The sequence below is a fragment of the Suncus etruscus genome (genome assembly GCF_024139225.1).
Source record: "Suncus etruscus isolate mSunEtr1 chromosome X unlocalized genomic scaffold, mSunEtr1.pri.cur SUPER_X_unloc_2, whole genome shotgun sequence".
In the NCBI taxonomy this organism is placed as follows: Eukaryota; Metazoa; Chordata; class Mammalia; order Eulipotyphla; family Soricidae; genus Suncus; species Suncus etruscus.
Window position 1 is genome coordinate 52,190 of NW_026060315.1, and position 17,811 is coordinate 70,000.

The window sequence follows — 17,811 nt, forward strand, 5'->3', positions numbered from 1 at the left end:
ATTGATTTCCCTCCAGGATCCAGATGTTCAAAAACTCCCTCAAAATTCCTCTGCAGCTTGGGGCTCTCCGCAGCCCCCCAATATTTCCTAATCCTGGCCCAGCTCCCATCATTTAATTTGCAAACATAATGGAAGCAACCCACTTGGAAAACCCCACTTTGCTTCCTTCCTTCCCCCCAGCTAACCCCAAATACTTTTGTTTTTATTTTATTATTTTATATTTTTTGGGTGGGGGTCACATCTGGCAGCCTTCAGGGGTTCCTCCTGGCTTTAGGCTCAGAAATGTCTGCTGGCAGGCTCAAGGGGGGGGGAACCCCTATGGATTGCTGGGGTTCGAACCCCAAATACTTGATTCCCCCTGGATTTTTCCTTAAGCAGAAACCTCCTTATTTTCGTTGTGGAATTCACAGCCTATGTGAGAAGAACTGCTGTCAAGGTGAACTGCATGCTTCCTGGGTTCACGCCTTCCATCTAAAACCTGAAAAGTGAAGCACACTGAGAATCCTCTCAAGATACGGGTCCGGCGGGCACACTTCAGCCCTAATGCACTCACTAACTCTAAAAATGCTCTCCCTGGCACTTGCTAAGGAAGGGCTCGAACTGCTTACCTCCGGTCCTCTACTTCCCATGTGTGTGTTTGGGGGAGCCGAAATGGGTGTGTAAAGTAAAACCTCAGCTTTTGCCTCCCTCTTGGAGGGGGGGGGGGAATTGGCCTCTGGCTGTCCCTGTCTCACTAGGTAATCTAACCTTTGCTTGTTCTAGCTGTACTTATGTCAAAAGGTAATCCCGTTTAGCTTCAAATCTTCTGTTTGCTATTCATAACAGCACCAACTCTGTAAACCTGGGTCAGGTAGGAGGTACTCAGTGCTCAGAAGTCCTGCCTGCTCCCTCTAGCCCAGGGTATTTACCTCCGGAACGGGTATAAATGTGTGGTAAAAATTTGGCTTATACATCCCAGCATTAGTGCTCAAAAGTAGCTGGCCAAGATAAAAAGCTATTAAATGGTCCCTTATGATCTTTATGAAATGAAATTCTCCCCTATCTAATACCCCTACTGGGGCCCCTCCTAAGCCTTTTTACTTCTGGTAGCCATTGGCCCATGCAGGGTTAGCTCATGCAAATAATTATAACCAGTAATATCAAAAAGTAAAGGCCCCAAAATCACATTGGCTTCTAGGATTAGAAGCCTCCAGTACAAGAAGTGGGGATTGAAAAGGGAAATCAGCCCCCCCCCCACCAACCTTGGTGGGTGCCCCGCCCTTTAGGGAAGTTGTCATGGCTTTGGCCCCACCCTTAAGGAAGTCGTCACTGCCTCGGCCCCACCTCTACCCCTACCTCACGAATCATTGGTGTTATTGTAGCGGAAGTCCAGCCCTCAAGGACTCTTCTTCCCCTCCCACTTCCCATCCTATATAAGGGGGTAACGAGGGACCCACGAGGTCTTGGGTTCTGGTGGGAATTCATAGACCCTGACCATTCATAATGGTCAGTATTAAAAGCACTTTTTAAGGCATCTGCTGGAACTCATAAGCCTCTTCATTTCTTTGCGCCGGGCAGCTAAAATTAGGACTTCCGGACCTTTCAGTCACAGCCCTGAACCCCAATTCCACTGAACCCCAGCTCAAAATGCAAACCCCACTTTTCCCTTATTCCTCAAAACCTTAGGAAATTCTCACTCACAGATCCAAAAAAAAAAAGCCATTCCTTCCCTCACTCGCTTGCTCTCCCAGGCCCCGAACCCCAGGTAAAAAGCATTCTTGGGGTGCGGGGTCCCCCTCTTTCCCACCTATAAGATATAAAAAAGTCCAAAAAAACACGAAAACCTGCATGTTGCAAACTTCTCTGGGATATCGGGGACCCTTCCTTGCTTCTTTCTTTCTTTCTTTTCCTTCCTTTCTTCCTTCTTTCTTTCTTTTCCTTCCTTCCTTTCCTTTCTTTCTTTTCCTTCCTTCCTTCTTTCTTTTCCTTCCTTCCTTTCTTTCTTTTCCTTCCTTCCTTCTTTCTTTTCCTTCCTTCCTTTCTTTCTTTTCCTTCCTTCCTTCTTTCTTTTCTTTCTCTTTTCCTTCCTTCCTTCTTTCTTTCTTTTCCTTCCTTCCTTTCTTCCTTCTTTTTCTTTCTTTTCCTTCCTTCCTTTCTTCCTTCTTTCCTTTCTCTTTTCCTTCCTTCCTTTCTTCCTTCCTTCTTTCTTTCCTTTCCTTCCCTCCTTCTGTCTTTCGTTTCTTTTCCTTCCTTCTTTCTTTCTTTTCTTCTTTCTTTCTTTCTTTCTTTCTTTCTTTCTTTCTTCCTTCCTTCCTTTCTTTTTTTTTTTTTTTTGGTTTTTGGGCCACACCCTTTGACGCTCAGGGGTTACTCCTGGCTATGTGCTCAGAAATCGCCCCTGGCTTGGGGGGACCATATGGGACGCCGGGGGATCGAACCGCGGTCCGTTCCTTGGCTAGCGCTTGTAAGGCAGACACCTTACCTCTAGCGCCACCTTCCCAGCCCCATCTTTCTTTCTTTTCCTTCCTTCCTTCCTTCCTTCCTTCCTTCCTTCCTTCCTTCCTTCCTTCCTTCCTTCCTTCCTTCCTTCCTTGGAGTGTCTCTGCAAAAACCCCTGGGATGGGGGGGCCTACAGACTAAACCTTTTTTTTGGGGGGCTTAATTTCCCACCAGCACCCCAAGTTTCTATAAACTTTACTATTTCCATTAACTTTTAAGAATCTCAGCCAATGCCCAGGAGAGGCAGGAAGGTTATGGTTGCCAAGTAGAAAAAAAACATATTTCTTTTTTCCTTTCACCTCGGCCTTTTGGGGGGTGCAGGGACTGTCCCGGCTTGCCCTCAGCAGGTGCAAATTGCCGGGGGGGGGTGGGCAGGTGGCCTGTCCACTTCTCTCCCTCCCCGTGTCCTTGGACTGGCTCAGCTGACCTCAGCAGGTGGTGACCAGTCGGGCAGGGAGGGTGGAGAAATGCGTAGCATTCCAGAGCTGTTGGCTGGGACCTGATTTTTGGGGGTGTGGAGAGGAAGACAGAGACACTCCACAGCGCTTGGGTAAATTTTGGGGTGTGGGGGTAAAAGGGGGGTGACTGCGGAAAAGCCCGGACCCCCCCCCCACCGTTCATTCTCTGTGTCCTTTACTGTCCCGTCCCCCGTCCCCCCAGGCCTGCTCCAAGGTCCATCTTTGGAGTCCAAAGATTCCAGAAATATTTGACAGAGATTAGAGAGAGATAGCATGCGGGGACGGGGTTAGGATTGCCAGCAGAAGGACGGGGGGGGGGGGGATTCGAACCCGGGCACCCCCATAGGCTTCCCCCCTTTGAGCCTGCCGGGGAGGGACCCCCGAGAGCCGAGGGGTGGCTGCAGAGACCCCCCCCTCCAAAATCAGCCGGTCCCCTAAGTCCCTTGTATGAGTTTTTTAATTTTTTGAATTATTTTTATTTTCAGTTTCTGGGGGGGCGCTCAGGGGTTCCTCCTGGCTCTGCGCTCAGGAATTTCCCCCCTGCCAGTGCTCGGGAGTCCCCTGCCCGGGTCCGGGTCCGAGAAACTTGGATTCATTTCTTCCCTCTTCCCTCACCTCTTTCTCTCTCAGTATTTCTGTCTCTCTCTGGGTGTCTCTCTGTCTCTTTCTCTCTGTGTATGTGTCTCTCTCTGGGTGTCTCTCTGTCTCTTTGTGTGTGTCTCTCTCTGTCTCTCTCTCTCTCTGTGTCTGTCTTGTCTCTCTGTCTCTCTCTCTCTCTGTGTCAGAGATCATTCCTCCTCGTATTGTTACTAATGTTTGCTCCTGGCTCTGCGCTCAGAAATCTCTCCTAGCAGTGCTCAGGGGGGAGGCCAAATGGGATGTCGGGGTTCGAATCCAGAGCCTCGAGCACCCCGCTTGGCATATTTCTGAGTCTTTAATCCGCCGTGGGGGGCTCGGCCGGAGGGCCAAGGGGTCGCGGGTGTTCGAACCCGGACGGCCTCAGGCGGAGGCCTTGGTGCCCAGGAGCACGACCAAGCCGCCCGCCGTGGACGCGGCCCGCACGTGCTGGAAGCCGAGCGTCTGCAGCAGGAGGCGCTGGTCCCCGGGGGTTCGAGCGCGCCCCGGTCTCTGCGTCCGCGTGTCTTCGTCCACCAGCAAGATCCCGGCGCCTGTGGGTGGGATGAGAGAAAGAGACAGAGAGTCAGAGACAGGGAGATAGAGAGACACACATAGAGAAAGAAACAGAGAGAAAGAGAGAGTGACAAAAATACAGAGAGAGACAGAGTGAGATAAAGACAGAGACAGAGAGGCACAGAGAGAGACAGAGAGAGACACCCAGAGAGAGAGAGAGAGAGGCAGGGAGAGAGACACTCAGAGAAAGAGACAGAGAAGACAGAGAGACAGACATACAGAGACAGAAACAGAAATACAGAGACAGAGACAGAAAGATACACACACAGAGAGAGACATAGACAGACACAGAGACACCCAGAGAGAGACAGAGAGACACATAGAGAAAGAGAAGAGAGACAGAAATATAGAGTCAGAGAGAGACAGAAAGAGAGACAGAGAAAGACAGACAGAGACAGAGACATAGACACAGAGACACCCAGAGAGACAGAGACACAAAGAGAAAGAGACAGAGAGAGAGACACACAGAGATAGATGAGAGACAGACACAGAGAGAGACAGAAATAGACAGAGAAAGAAAGACAGACAGACACAGAGAGAGAGGCAGAGAGAGACACACAGAGAAAGAGACAGAGACAGAAATACAGAGAGAAACAGTGAGATAGAGACACAGAGAGAGGCACAGAGAAAGAGAGACAGACAGAGAGACAAAAACACACAGAGAGAGACAGAGACATAGACACAGAGAGAGAGGAAGGGAGAGAGACACACAAAGAAAGAGAGAAGACTGAGAGACATACACAGAGAGAGACATAGACAGAGACAGAGAGACACAGAGAAAGAGAAGAGACAGAAATATAGAGTCAGAGAGAGACAGAGAGGCACAGAGAGAGACAGAGACAGAAAGAGAGACAGACACACAGAGAGACACAGAGAGAGAGACATAGACACAGAGAGATACCCAGAGAGAAAGAGACTCACAGAGAAAGAGACAGAGACAGAAAGAGAGACAGAGAAAGACACAGAGAGACATAGACACAGAGAGATACCCAGAGAGACAGAGACACACAGAGAAAGAGACAGACAGACACACAGAGAGATAGATATACAGAGACAGAGACACAGAGAAACAGAAATACAAAGAGATACAGAGAGAAAGAGAGACAGAGAAAGAAAGACAGAGACACAGAAAGACACAGAGAGACAGAGAGAGACAGACACAGAGAGAGAGGCAGAGAGAGACACACAGAGAAAGAGACAGAGACAGAAATACAGAGAGAAACAGAGTGAGATACACAGAGAGAGACAGAGAGAGGCACAGAGAAAGAGAGACAGACAAGAGAGACAGACACAGACAGAGACAGAGACATAGACACAGAGAGAGAGGCAGGGAGAGAGACACACAAAGAAAGAGACAGAGAAGACAGACATACACAGAGAGAGACCTAGACAGAGACAGAGAGAGACACCCAGAGACAGAGAGACACACAGAGAAAGAGAAGAGACAGAAATATAGAGTCAGAGAGAGACAGACAGAGAGAGGCACAGAGAGAGACAGAGACAGAAAGAGAGACAGACAAAGACACACAGAGAGACACAGAGAGAGAGACATAGACACAGAGAGATACCCAGAGAGACAGAGACACACAGAGAAAGAGACAGAGACAGAGAGACACACAGAGAGATAGATATACAGAGACAAAGACACAGAGAAACAGAAATACAGAAAGACAGAGAAAGAAAGACACAGAGAGACAGAGAGAGACAGACACAGAGAGAGAGGCAGAGACACAGAGAAAGAGACAGAGACAGAAATACAGAGAGAGACAGAGTGAGATAGAGACACAGAGAGAGAGACAGAGAGAAAGAGATAGAGACAGACAGAGAGACAGAAAGACACAGAGAGAGACAGAGACATAGACACAGAGAGAGAGACCCAAAGAGAGAGAGGCAGGGACAGAGACACACAAAGAAAGAGACAGAGAAGACAGAGAGACATACACAGAGAGAGACATAGACAGAGACAGAGAGAGACACCCAGAGACAGAGAGACACACAGAGAAAGGGAAGAGACAGAAATATAGAGTCAGAGAGAGACAGACAGAGAGAGGCACAGAGAGAGACAGAGACAGAAAGAGAGACAGAGAAAGACACACAGAGAGACACAGAGAGAGAGAGACATAGACACAGAGAGATACCCAGAGAGACAGAGACACACAGAGAAAGAGACAGAGACAGAGAGACACACAGAGAGATAGATATACAGAGACAAAGACACAGAGAAACAGAAATACAGAAAGACAGAGAAAGAAAGACACAGAGAGACAGAGAGAGACAGACACAGAGAGAGAGGCAGAGACACAGAGAAAGAGACAGAGACAGAAATACAGAGAGAGACAGAGTGAGATAGAGACACAGAGAGAGAGACAGAGAGAAAGAGATAGAGACAGACAGAGAGACAGAAAGACACAGAGAGAGACAGAGACATAGACACAGAGAGAGAGACCCAAAGAGAGAGAGGCAGGGACAGAGACACACAAAGAAAGAGACAGAGAAGACAGAGAGACATACACAGAGAGAGACATAGACAGAGACAGAGAGAGACACCCAGAGACAGAGAGACACACAGAGAAAGGGAAGAGACAGAAATATAGAGTCAGAGAGAGACAGACAGAGAGAGACAGAAAGAGAGACAGAGAAAGACAGAGAGACAGAGAAAGACACACAGAGAGACACAGAGAGAGAGAGACATAGACACAGAGAGATACCCAGAGAGACAGAGACACACAGAGAAAGAGACAGAGACAGAGAGACACACAGAGAGATAGATATACAGAGACAAAGACACAGAGAAACAGAAATACAGAAAGACAGAGAAAGAAAGACACAGAGAGACAGAGAGAGACAGACACAGAGAGAGAGGCAGAGACACAGAGAAAGAGACAGAGACAGAAATACAGAGAGAGACAGAGTGAGATAGAGACACAGAGAGAGAGACAGAGAGAAAGAGATAGAGACAGACAGAGAGACAGAAAGACACAGAGAGAGACAGAGACATAGACACAGAGAGAGAGACCCAAAGAGAGAGAGGCAGGGACAGAGACACACAAAGAAAGAGACAGAGAAGACAGAGAGACATACACAGAGAGAGACATAGACAGAGACAGAGAGAGACACCCAGAGACAGAGAGACACACAGAGAAAGGGAAGAGACAGAAATATAGAGTCAGAGAGAGACAGACAGAGAGAGACAGAAAGAGAGACAGAGAAAGACACACAGAGAGAGACAGAGACAGAGAGACATAGACACAGAGAGACAGCCAGAGAGACAGAGACACAAAGAGAAAGAGACAGAGACAGAGAGACACACAGAGATAGATATACAGAGACAGAGAGACAGAGACACAAAGAGAGACAGAAATACAGAGAGAAAGAGAGATAGAGACAGAAAGACACAGAGAGACAGAGAACTACACAGAGAGACAGACAGACAGAGAGAGACACACAGAGAAAGACAGAGACAGAAATACAGAGAGAAACAGAGTGAGATAGAGACACAGAGAGACAGAGAGAGGCACAGAGAGAGACAGACAGAGAGACAGAAAGACACAGAGACAGAGACATAAACACAGAGAGAGACACCCAAAGAGAGAGAGGCAGGGAGAGAGACACACACAAAGAAAGAGACAGAGAAGACAGAGAGACATATACAGAGAGAGACACCCAGAGACAGAGACACACACAGAGAAAGAGAAGAGACAGAAATATAGAGTCAGAGACAGACAGAGAGAGGCACAGAGAGAGACAGAGAAAGAGAGACAGAGACAGAAAGAGAGACAAAGAAAGACACAGAGACAGAGACAGAGACAGAGAGACAGAGACACACAAAGAGACAGAGAGATAGATATACAGAGACAGAGAGACAGAGGCACAGAGAGAGACAGAGAGACACCCAAAGAGAGAGAGGGGCAGGGCGAGAGACACACAGAGAAAGAGACAGAGAAGACAGAGAGACAGAAATACAGAGACAGAGAGAAACAGAAATACAGAAACAGAAACAAATACAGAGACAGAAAGATACAGAGAGAGACATAGACAGACACAGAAAGACACCCAGAGACAGAGAGACACACAGAGAAAGAGAAGAGACAGAAATATAGAGTCAGAGAGAGGCACACAGAGAGAGGCACAGAGAGAGACAGAGAGACAGAGAAAGACACAGAGAGAGACAGAGACAGAGAGATAGATATACAGACACAGAGACACAGAGAGAGACAAAACTACAGAGAGAAAGAGAGACAGAAAGACACAGAGAGACCTAGAACGACAGAGACAGAGAGACGGACACAGAGAGAGAGGCAGAGAGAGACACACAGAGGAGACAGACAGAAATACAGAGAGAGAGAATGAGATAGAGACACAGACAGAGAGACAGAGAGGCACAGAGAGAGACAGAGACATAGATACAGAGAGACACCCAGAGAGAGAGGGACAGAGACAGAGAGAAATACAGAGACAGAGAAAAACAGAAATACAGAGACAGAGAGAGGCACAGAGAGAGACAGAGAGAGAGACAGAAAGACACCCAGAGACAGAGACATACACAGAGAGAGACACCCACAGAGAGACAGAGACAGAGAGACACACAGAGAAAGACACAGAGAGAGACACCTACAGAGAGACAGAGACAGAGAGACACACAGAGAAAGAGAAAAGAGACAGAAAGAGAGAGAGACAGAGACATAGACACAGAGAGACACCCAGAGAGAGAGAGAGGCAGAGAGACACAGAGAGAGACAGAGAGATACGCAGAGCAAGAGACAGAGAAGACAGAGAGACAGAAATACAGAAACAGAGAGAAACAGAAATACAGAGACAGGCACAGAGAGAGACAGAAAGACACCCAGAGACAGAGAGGCATAGACAGACACAGAGAGATACCCAGAGAGAGACAGACAGAGAGACACACAGAGAAAGAGAAGAGACAGAAATATAGAGTCAGAGAGAGACAGAGACAGAGAGACACACAGAGAAAGAGAAGAGATAGAAATATAGAGTCAGAGAGAGACAGAGAGACACACAGAGAAAGAGAAGAGATAGAAATATAGAGTCAGAGAGAGACAGAGACAGAGAGAGACAGAGACATAGACACAGAGAGAGACACCCAGAGAGAGAGGCAGAGAGACACATAGAGCAAGAGACAGAGAAGACAGAGAGACAGAAATACAGAGACAGAGAGAAACAGAAATACAGAGAGAGACAGAAAGAGAGACAGAAAGACACCCAGAGACAGAGAGACATAGACAGACACAGAGAGAGACACCCAGAGAGAGACAGAGACAGAGAGACAGAGAAAGAGGAGAGAGATAGAGACAGAAACAGACAGAGAAAGAGGAGAGAGACAGAAATATAGTCAGAGAGAGACAGAGACAGAAACAGAAAGAGAGACAGAGACATAGACACAGAGAGAGACACCCAGAGAGAGAGAGGCAGAGAGACACAGAGAGAGACAGAGAGACACACAGAGCAAGAGACAGAGAAGACAGAGAGAAAGAGAAATACAGAGAGAGACAGAGAGGCACAGAGAGAGACAGAAAGAGACAGAAAGACACCCAGAGACAGAGAGACATAGACAGACACAGAGACACCCAGAGACAGAGAGACATAGACAGACACAGAGACACCCAGAGAGAGAGAGACAGAGACAGAGAGACACACAGAGAAAGAGAAGAGACAGAAATATAGTCAGAGAGAGACAGAGAGAGAGAGACGAAAGAGAGAGAGACAGAGACATAGACACAGAGAGAGACAACCAGAGAGAGAGGCAGAAAGACACAGAGACAGAGAGACACACAGAGAAAGAGACAGAGACAGAGACAGAGAGACACATAGAAATACAGAGACAGAGACAGAAATACAAAGAGAGACAGAGAGACAGACAGAAACAGAGAGACAGAGAAAGACAGAGAGACAGAGAACGACACAGAGAGACACACAGAGAGATAGAAATACAGAAACAGAGAGACACAGAGAGAGACAGAAATACAAAGTGAGACAGAGAGACAGACAGAAACAGAGAGACAGAGAAAGACAGAGAACGACAGAGACAGAGAGAGAGAGACACACACAGAGACACCCAGAGAGAGGCAGAGAGAGACACACAGAGACAGAGACAGAGAGAGACAGAGACACACAGAGAAAGAGACTGACAAAGACACACAGAGACAGAGACATAGAGAGACACCGAGAGAGAGAGACAGACAGACCTGGGTTTACGCCAGCCTAGAGGGGTCCCCCAAATCCACCTGTCATCCCAGCCAGCCCCCCCCCAAAATTCCAGGGGTGCCAAGAGGAAACCAGCAAACGCATAAACCCGGGGTTCGTGAGTTCGAGACCCTGGACGTGGCTTAAGGCTGCAGTGGCAGGCCCAGGAAGGGCGTGGGGGGGGGCGGGGAGAGCGCTGAGCCCCGAGCTAAATTGGGGGTCCCTGGGAGGGGCCCTACCTGGCTTGCAGGTAGCGGCAACGCGGACGAAGAGGGCGTCCAGTTTGTCATCCGCCCACGGGTGAAGGACGCAAGACACGACGTAGAGGTCGGCCGCGGGGAGGGGGTCCGAGAAGATGTCGCCTGCAGGGACACAGGGAGAGGGTAGAGGGGGGGCCCTGGGGAGGTGGGAGGGGCAGGAAGGACCCTCCCTGGACCCCCAAAACTGGGAGAGGCAGGAAGGACCCTCCCTGGACCCCCAAAACTAGGAAAAGGAGGAAGGACCCTCCCTGAACCCCCAATAACTAGGAGAGGCAGGAAGGACCCTCCCTGGACCCCCAGTAACTGGATGAGGCATGAAGGACCCTCCCTGGACCCCCAAAACTGGGAGAAGCTGGAAGGACCCTCCCTGGACTTCTAAAACTGGGAGAGGCAGGAAGGACCCTCCCTGGGCCCCCAATAACTAGGAGAGGCAGAAAGGACCCTCCCTGGACCCCCCAAACTGGGAGAGGCAGGAAGGACCCTCCCTGGACCCCCAAAACTAGAACAGGCAGGAAGGACCCTCCCTGGACCCCCAAACTGGGAGAGGCAGGAAGGACCCTCCCTGGACCCCCAAGACTGGGAGAGGCAGGAAGGACCCTCCCTGGACCCCCAATAACTTGAAGAGACAGGAAAAACCTCCCTGGACCCCCAGTAACTGGATGAGGCATGAAGGACCCTCCCTGGACCCCCAAAACTGGGAGAAGCTGGAAGGACCCTCCCTGGACCCCCAAACTGGGAGAGGCAGGAAGGACCCTCCCTGGACCCCCAACACTGGGAGAGGCAGGAAGGACCCTCCCTGAACCCCAATATCCGCAGGATCCCGGCCACATGGGGAGACGGCACTCTCACCTGCCTGAAAACGAACCCTGTCCTTCCAGGGCTCGTCGGGCCGGAACTCAGCCGAGTGTTGAGTGACCCCAGGGACGTCGAACACGGTCACGGTCATCCGTGGGTACTTCCGGGCCAGCTCGTCGGCCAGTGCTCCGGTGCTGCCTGAAAGAAGGGGCACAAAACACCGAATAGTGGGGTAACGCGGGGGTCCGGGGTGCTCGGCAAGGGGCCGCACAGTCCTCGCTCACCTCCCAGGTCGCAGGCCGTGCCGAAGGCCCCCAAGTCTGTGGCCGCGGCCACGTGGCGGGCGACGAGCCGCCCGAGGTTGTGAAGTGACCGCAGGACGCCGATTCGCTCCTCGGCGTCCACGCCACATGGGTGCTGTGTGCGAGAGGCGCGTTGAGTCTCGGTGCTCGGGGCTGAGTCCTGGCCCGATGCTCAACTGGGTCGTCCACTCGCACCCCGATCCCGGCCACCCCTTGCCTGAAGGTCCCGGGCCTCCATCCGCGTGGCCAGGTCCCAAGCTGGACGCATGTTGAGCCAAACGTAGCGATTCAACGAATCCTCGCTCTCCAAGCACAGATGTCTCCGGGCACACGCCGAGTTGCTGTAGCCTGCAGGGAGAAAGACTCCGGTGTCATGTGTGTGCGTGTGTGTCTGTGTGTGGGGGACCGTCCCCCAACTTATGAGCCAGTCTCGAGCATTCCCAGCCACGGGGTGCAGGGGTGAGAGGCCACGTTGAGTGGTCTGGGTTGTCTTTGGATCTCCGAAATTCTGGCATTCGCCGCCACGCGTGTGTCCGAAACATGCACACGCACCCCCGTGCCCCTGCATGTTGTTTCAGTCATTTGTCACGGATATATGTGGTCGCCCACAGCTCGCGTCCTTCTACCTACCATTTTCCATCATCATCCATCCACCCATTCACCCATCCATCCATCCATCCACCCATTCACCCATACATCTCTCCATCTGTCCATCCACCCATCCATCCATCCATTCATCCATCCACCCATCCATCCACCCATCACCCATCCATCCATCCACCCACCCACCCATCCATCCATCCATCCTTCTGTCCATACACCATCATTCATCCATCCACCCACCCAACCATCCATCTGTCCATCCACCCATCCATCCATCCATTCGTCCATCCACCCATCCATCCACCCATCACCCATCCATCCACCCACCCACCCATCCATCCATCCATCCATCCATCCATCCACCCATTCACCCATCCATCCTTCTGTCCATACACCATCATTCATCCACCCACCCAACCATCCATCTGTCCATCCACCCATCCATCCATTCGTCCATTCACCATTCCATTCACCCATCATCCATCCATCCACCCACCCACCCACTCAACATCCATCCATCCATCCATCTCTCCATCCATCCATCTATCTGTCCATCGGTCCATCCACCCATCCATCCATCCACCCATTTCTCTATTCACCCACCCTTCCATCCATTCACCATCATCCATCCATCCACCCACCCACCCATCCATCCATCTGTCCATCCACCCATTCACCCATCCATCCTTCTGTCCATACACCACCATCCATCCACCCACCCATCCATCCATCTGTCCATCCACCCATTCACCCATCCATCCATTCGTCCATCCACCCATCCATCCATCTGTCCATCCACCCATCATCCATCCATCCACCCACCCACTCAACATCCATCCATCCATCCATCTGTCCATCTGTCCATCCACCCATCTCTCTATTCACCCACCCTTCCATCCATTCACCCACTCAACATCCATCCATCCATCTGTCCATCCATCCATCCACCCACCCACCCATCCATCCATCTGTCCATCCACCCATTTACCCATCCATCTGTCCATCAGTCCATCCACCCATCCATCCATCCATTCATTTGTCCATCCACCCATTCATCCATTCACCCATCCATCCACTCACCCACCCACACATCCATCCATCCATCCACCCACCCATTCAACCATCCATCTGTCCATCGGTCTATCCACCCATCCATTTGTCCATCCACCCATCCATTCACCCATCCATCCACCCATCCATCTATCCATCCATCCATCCATCCATCCATCCATCCATCCACCCATACATCTGTCCATTGGTCCATCCACCCATTTACCCATCCATTCATCCATCTGTCCATCTCTCCACCCACCCATCCATCCAACCAGCCAACACCCATTATCAATAATTCATCCATCATCTATCACCCATCCGTCCATCTACCATTCATCAATCCACTCCAATCATCCATCTATCCACCCACCTACCCACTTATCCATCCATCCATCTATCATCCACCCCCCATCCACAAATCCATCCATCCACACACCTATCCACTTATCCATCCATCCATCCATCCGTCCATCCATCCACCCACCCATCCACCCATCCGTCCGTCCATCCATCCATCCACCATCCATCCACCACCCATCTATCCATCCATCCACCCATCTACCCATCCATCCATCCACCCATCGTCCATCCATCTGTCCATCCACCCACCCACCCACCCACCCACCCACCCACCCATCCATCCATCCATCATCCATCCATCCATCACGCGTATGTTCCATCTTTTACCCATGAGCAGCCTGACCGAAATCCTCACCTGCCGCCATCTTCTCCAGCAAGCCCAGGGCCACACACGCATCCAACAGTTGTTCCATGTCCGATTCTGAGCCGTGCGTCCTGGTGGCCAGGGCTTCGGCCGTCTGCGGGGCCTCTTCCTTCAGAGAGTCAAACACCCCCAGATCCCAGGCTCTGAAGAGGACCTGGACGGAAAACAAACAAACAAACAAACAAACACGTCTTGGGGAAACTATCTCTGTATAAGGTGTCAAGGTCAGGGAGAGAAATACGGGGGGCCCTGGAGGAGTGAAAGGGAGGAATCTGGGTACTGCGACTTATAGTGATGGGTAGAGGGGAGATGGGTTTATATGGACTGGGGGACACGGGGTGGGGGGATGGATGTGGGATTTATGGGCAGAGAGTACATGACTGGATGGATGGATGGATGGATGGATGGATGGATGGATGGATGGATGGATAAATGGATGGGTGGGTGGATGGATGAGTGAATGGATGGGTGAATGGGTAGGTGGATGGGTGGATGGATGGATGGATGTGTGTGGGTGGGTGGATGGATGAGTGAATGGATGGGTGGATGGATGGATGGATAGATAGGTGGGTAGATGGAAAGGTGGGTGGAGAGATGGATGGGTGGGTGGATGGATGGATAAGAGAATGGATGAATGGGTGGGTAGGTAGATGGATGGGTGGGTGGGTGGATGGTTGGATAGATGGATGGATGGATGGATGAGTGGGTGAGTGGATAGATGGGTGGATGGATGGAAGGGTGAGTGGGTGGATGGATGGGTAGGTGATGAATGGGTGGGTGGGTGGATGGTTGGATGGATGGATGAGTGGGTGGATAGATAGGTGGATGGATGGAAGGGTGGGTGGATGGATGGAAAGGTGGGTGGAGAGATGGATGGATGGATGGGTGGGTGGATGGATGGGTGGGTAGATGGATGGATGGATGAGTGGGTGGATGCATGGGTGGGTAGATAGATAGGTGGGTGAAGAGATGGATGGGTGGGTGGGTGGGTGGGTAGATGGATGAGTGAATGGATGAGTGAATGGACAGGTAGATGGGTAGGTAGATGGATGGATGGATGGATGATGGATGGATGGATGAGTGGGTGGATGGGTGGAGGAATGGATGGGTAGGTGGATGGATGGGTGGATGGATGGATGGATGAGTGGGTAGATGGGTGGGTGGATAGATAGGTGGGTGCATGGAAAGGTGGGTGGAGAGATGGATGGGTGGATGGATGGGTGGGTGGGTAGATGGATGGATGGATAAGTGGGTGGATGGATAGGTGGGTGGAGAGATGGATGGATGGATGGGTGGGTGGGTGGATGGATGAGTGAATGGACAGGTAGATGGGTAGGTAGATGGATGGATGGATGGATGGATGGATGGATGATGGATGGATGGATGGATGATGGATGGATGGATGGATGGATGGATGGATGGATGGATGGATGGATGAGTGGGTGGATGGGTGGAGGAATGGATGGGTAGGTGGATGGATGGGTGGATGGATGGATGGATGGATGAGTGGGTAGATGGGTGGGTGGATAGATAGGTGGGTGCATGGAAAGGTGGGTCGAGATGGATGGATGGGTGGATGGATGGATGGATGGATGAGTGGGTAGATGGGTGGGTGGATAGATAGGTGGGTGCATGGAAAGGTGGGTCGAGATGGATGGATGGGTGGGTGGATGGATGGATGGGTGGGTGGATGGATGGATGGATGGGTGGATGGATGGGTGGGTGGGTAGATGGATGGATGGATAAGTGGGTGGATGGATGGGTGGGTGGGTGGATGGATGACTGGGTGGATGGATAGAAAGGTGGGTGGAGAGATAGATGGATGGGTGGGTGGGTGGATAGATGAGAGAATGGATGGATGATGGATGAGTGGGTGAGTGGATGGGTAGGTAGATGGATGGATGGGTGGGTGGGTGGATGTTTGGGTGAATGGATGGAAGGGTGGATGGGTGGATGGATGGAAGGGTGCATGGGTAGATGGATGAGTGGGTGAGTGGATGGGTGGATGGGTAGGTAAATGGATGGGTGGGTGGATGGTTAGATGGATGGATGGATGGATGAGTGGGTGGATGGAAGGATGGGTGGATGGATTGGTGGGTGAATGGGTGGATGGATGGGTGGATAGATGAAAGGGTAGGTGGGTGGAAGGGTGGGTGGAATGGATGGATGGGCAGATGGTTAGATAAATAAATGGATGATGGATGGGTGGGTAGATGGATGGACAGGTGGGTGAGTGGGTGGGTGGATGGTTGGATGGATGGATGAGTAGGTGGATGGGTGGGTGGATGGATGGAAGGGTGGGTGGACTGAAGGGTGGGTGGGTGGATGGGTAGATATTTGGGTGGATGGATGGATGGGTGGATAGATAGGATGGATGGAAGATGAATAAATGATAGATAGATGGAAAGATGGGTGGGTGGGGCCGGAGAGATAGCACGGAGGTAAGGCATTTTTGCCTTTCATGCAGAAGGACGGTGGTTCGAATCCTGGCATCCTAGATGGTCCCCTGTGCCTGCCAGGGCTGATTTCTGAGCATGGAGCCAGGAGGAACCCCTGAGTGCTGTCAGGTGTGACCCAAAAACCAAAAAAAAAAAGAAAGAAAGAAAGAAAGAAAGAAAGAAAGAAAGAAAGAAAGAAAGAAAGAAAGAAAGAAAGAAAGAAAGAAAGAAAGAAAGAAAGAAGAAAGGAGAAAGGGAGGGAGGGAAGAAGGGAGGGGAGGGAGGGAGGGAGGGAGGGAGGGAGGGAGGGAGGGAGGGAGGGAGGGAGAGAGGGAGGGGAGGGAGGGAGGGAGGGGAAGGAGGAAGGAAGGAAGGAAGGAAGGAAGGAAGGAAGGAAGGAAGGAAGGAAGGAAGGAAGGAAGGAAGGAAGGAAGGAAGGAAGGAAGGAAGAAAGAAAAGAAAGATGGCTGGGTGGGTAGATGGATTGATGGATGGATGAATGGGTTGATGGACGGACGGATGGATGAAGGGATGGATAGATGGCTATTCACAGGGCTGGATGGATCAAAAGACCAATGGGGGAAGGACTCAACGGTGGGAGACCCGGTTTTAGGGGGGTCCTGAGACCCAGTTTTGGTGACCAGCTGGCCATGGCGCATTGATTCGGTCTTTCGTACCTTCGAAGTCCTGAAACCCTCAATAAGTTGTAGCAGGCGGGCCGGGAACGGAGGGAGCGCGTCCTGGTCTTGGGGTGTGGACGCTCGGCTCGAGGCGGCTGGGACTTGGACTTGGACGGCGGGGTCCGGCTGGGCCTGGGGTCCGGGCAGGTACAGCTGAGCCAGACGCTTGCAGAAGTGGTTGAGGGGGAAGCCGACCACGTTGAGGAAATCTCCGTGGACACGTTCGACCAACATGCCGCCCAGCGCCTGAATGCCGTAGCCGCCGGCCTTGTCCCTGAGCGTGGACGAGGGAGGGACACACAGGAGGAAGGGAGGATGTTGGGGGGTACGGATATGGAAAAGGGGGGACGGAGGAGGGACAGGAGGGACGCAGAGAGGGACACACACGAGGAAGGGAGGACATTGGGGGGGACGGGGATGGGGAAGGGGGGACGGAGGAGGGCCAGGAGGGACGCAGAGAGGGACACACACGAGGAAGGGAGGACGTTGGGGGGGACGGGATGGGGAAGGGGGGACGGAGGAGGGCCAGGAGGGACGCAGAGAGGGACACACACGAGGAAGGGAGGACGTTGGGGGGGGGACGGGGATGGGGAAGGGGGGACGGAGGAGGGCCAGAAGGGACGCA

The 17,811-nt window shown here is 51.5% G+C and overlaps 1 protein-coding gene across 1 annotated transcript in view; it reads right to left on the reverse strand.

Moving 5' to 3' along the window:
• Positions 1-10,474: 10,474 nt before the first annotated feature.
• Positions 10,475-17,811, reverse strand: part of ASMTL (acetylserotonin O-methyltransferase like) — a 25,425-nt gene continuing 18,088 nt past the window's right edge. The window contains exons 7-13 of the mRNA XM_049767798.1: positions 17,184-17,460; positions 14,060-14,222; positions 11,906-12,036; positions 11,671-11,803; positions 11,441-11,584; positions 10,571-10,693; positions 10,475-10,527 (exon numbers count right to left, since the gene is read on the reverse strand). Coding sequence (XP_049623755.1) covers positions 10,475-10,527; positions 10,571-10,693; positions 11,441-11,584; positions 11,671-11,803; positions 11,906-12,036; positions 14,060-14,222; positions 17,184-17,460 — 1,024 coding nt within the window. The remainder of the gene's footprint in view (positions 10,528-10,570; positions 10,694-11,440; positions 11,585-11,670; positions 11,804-11,905; positions 12,037-14,059; positions 14,223-17,183; positions 17,461-17,811) is intronic.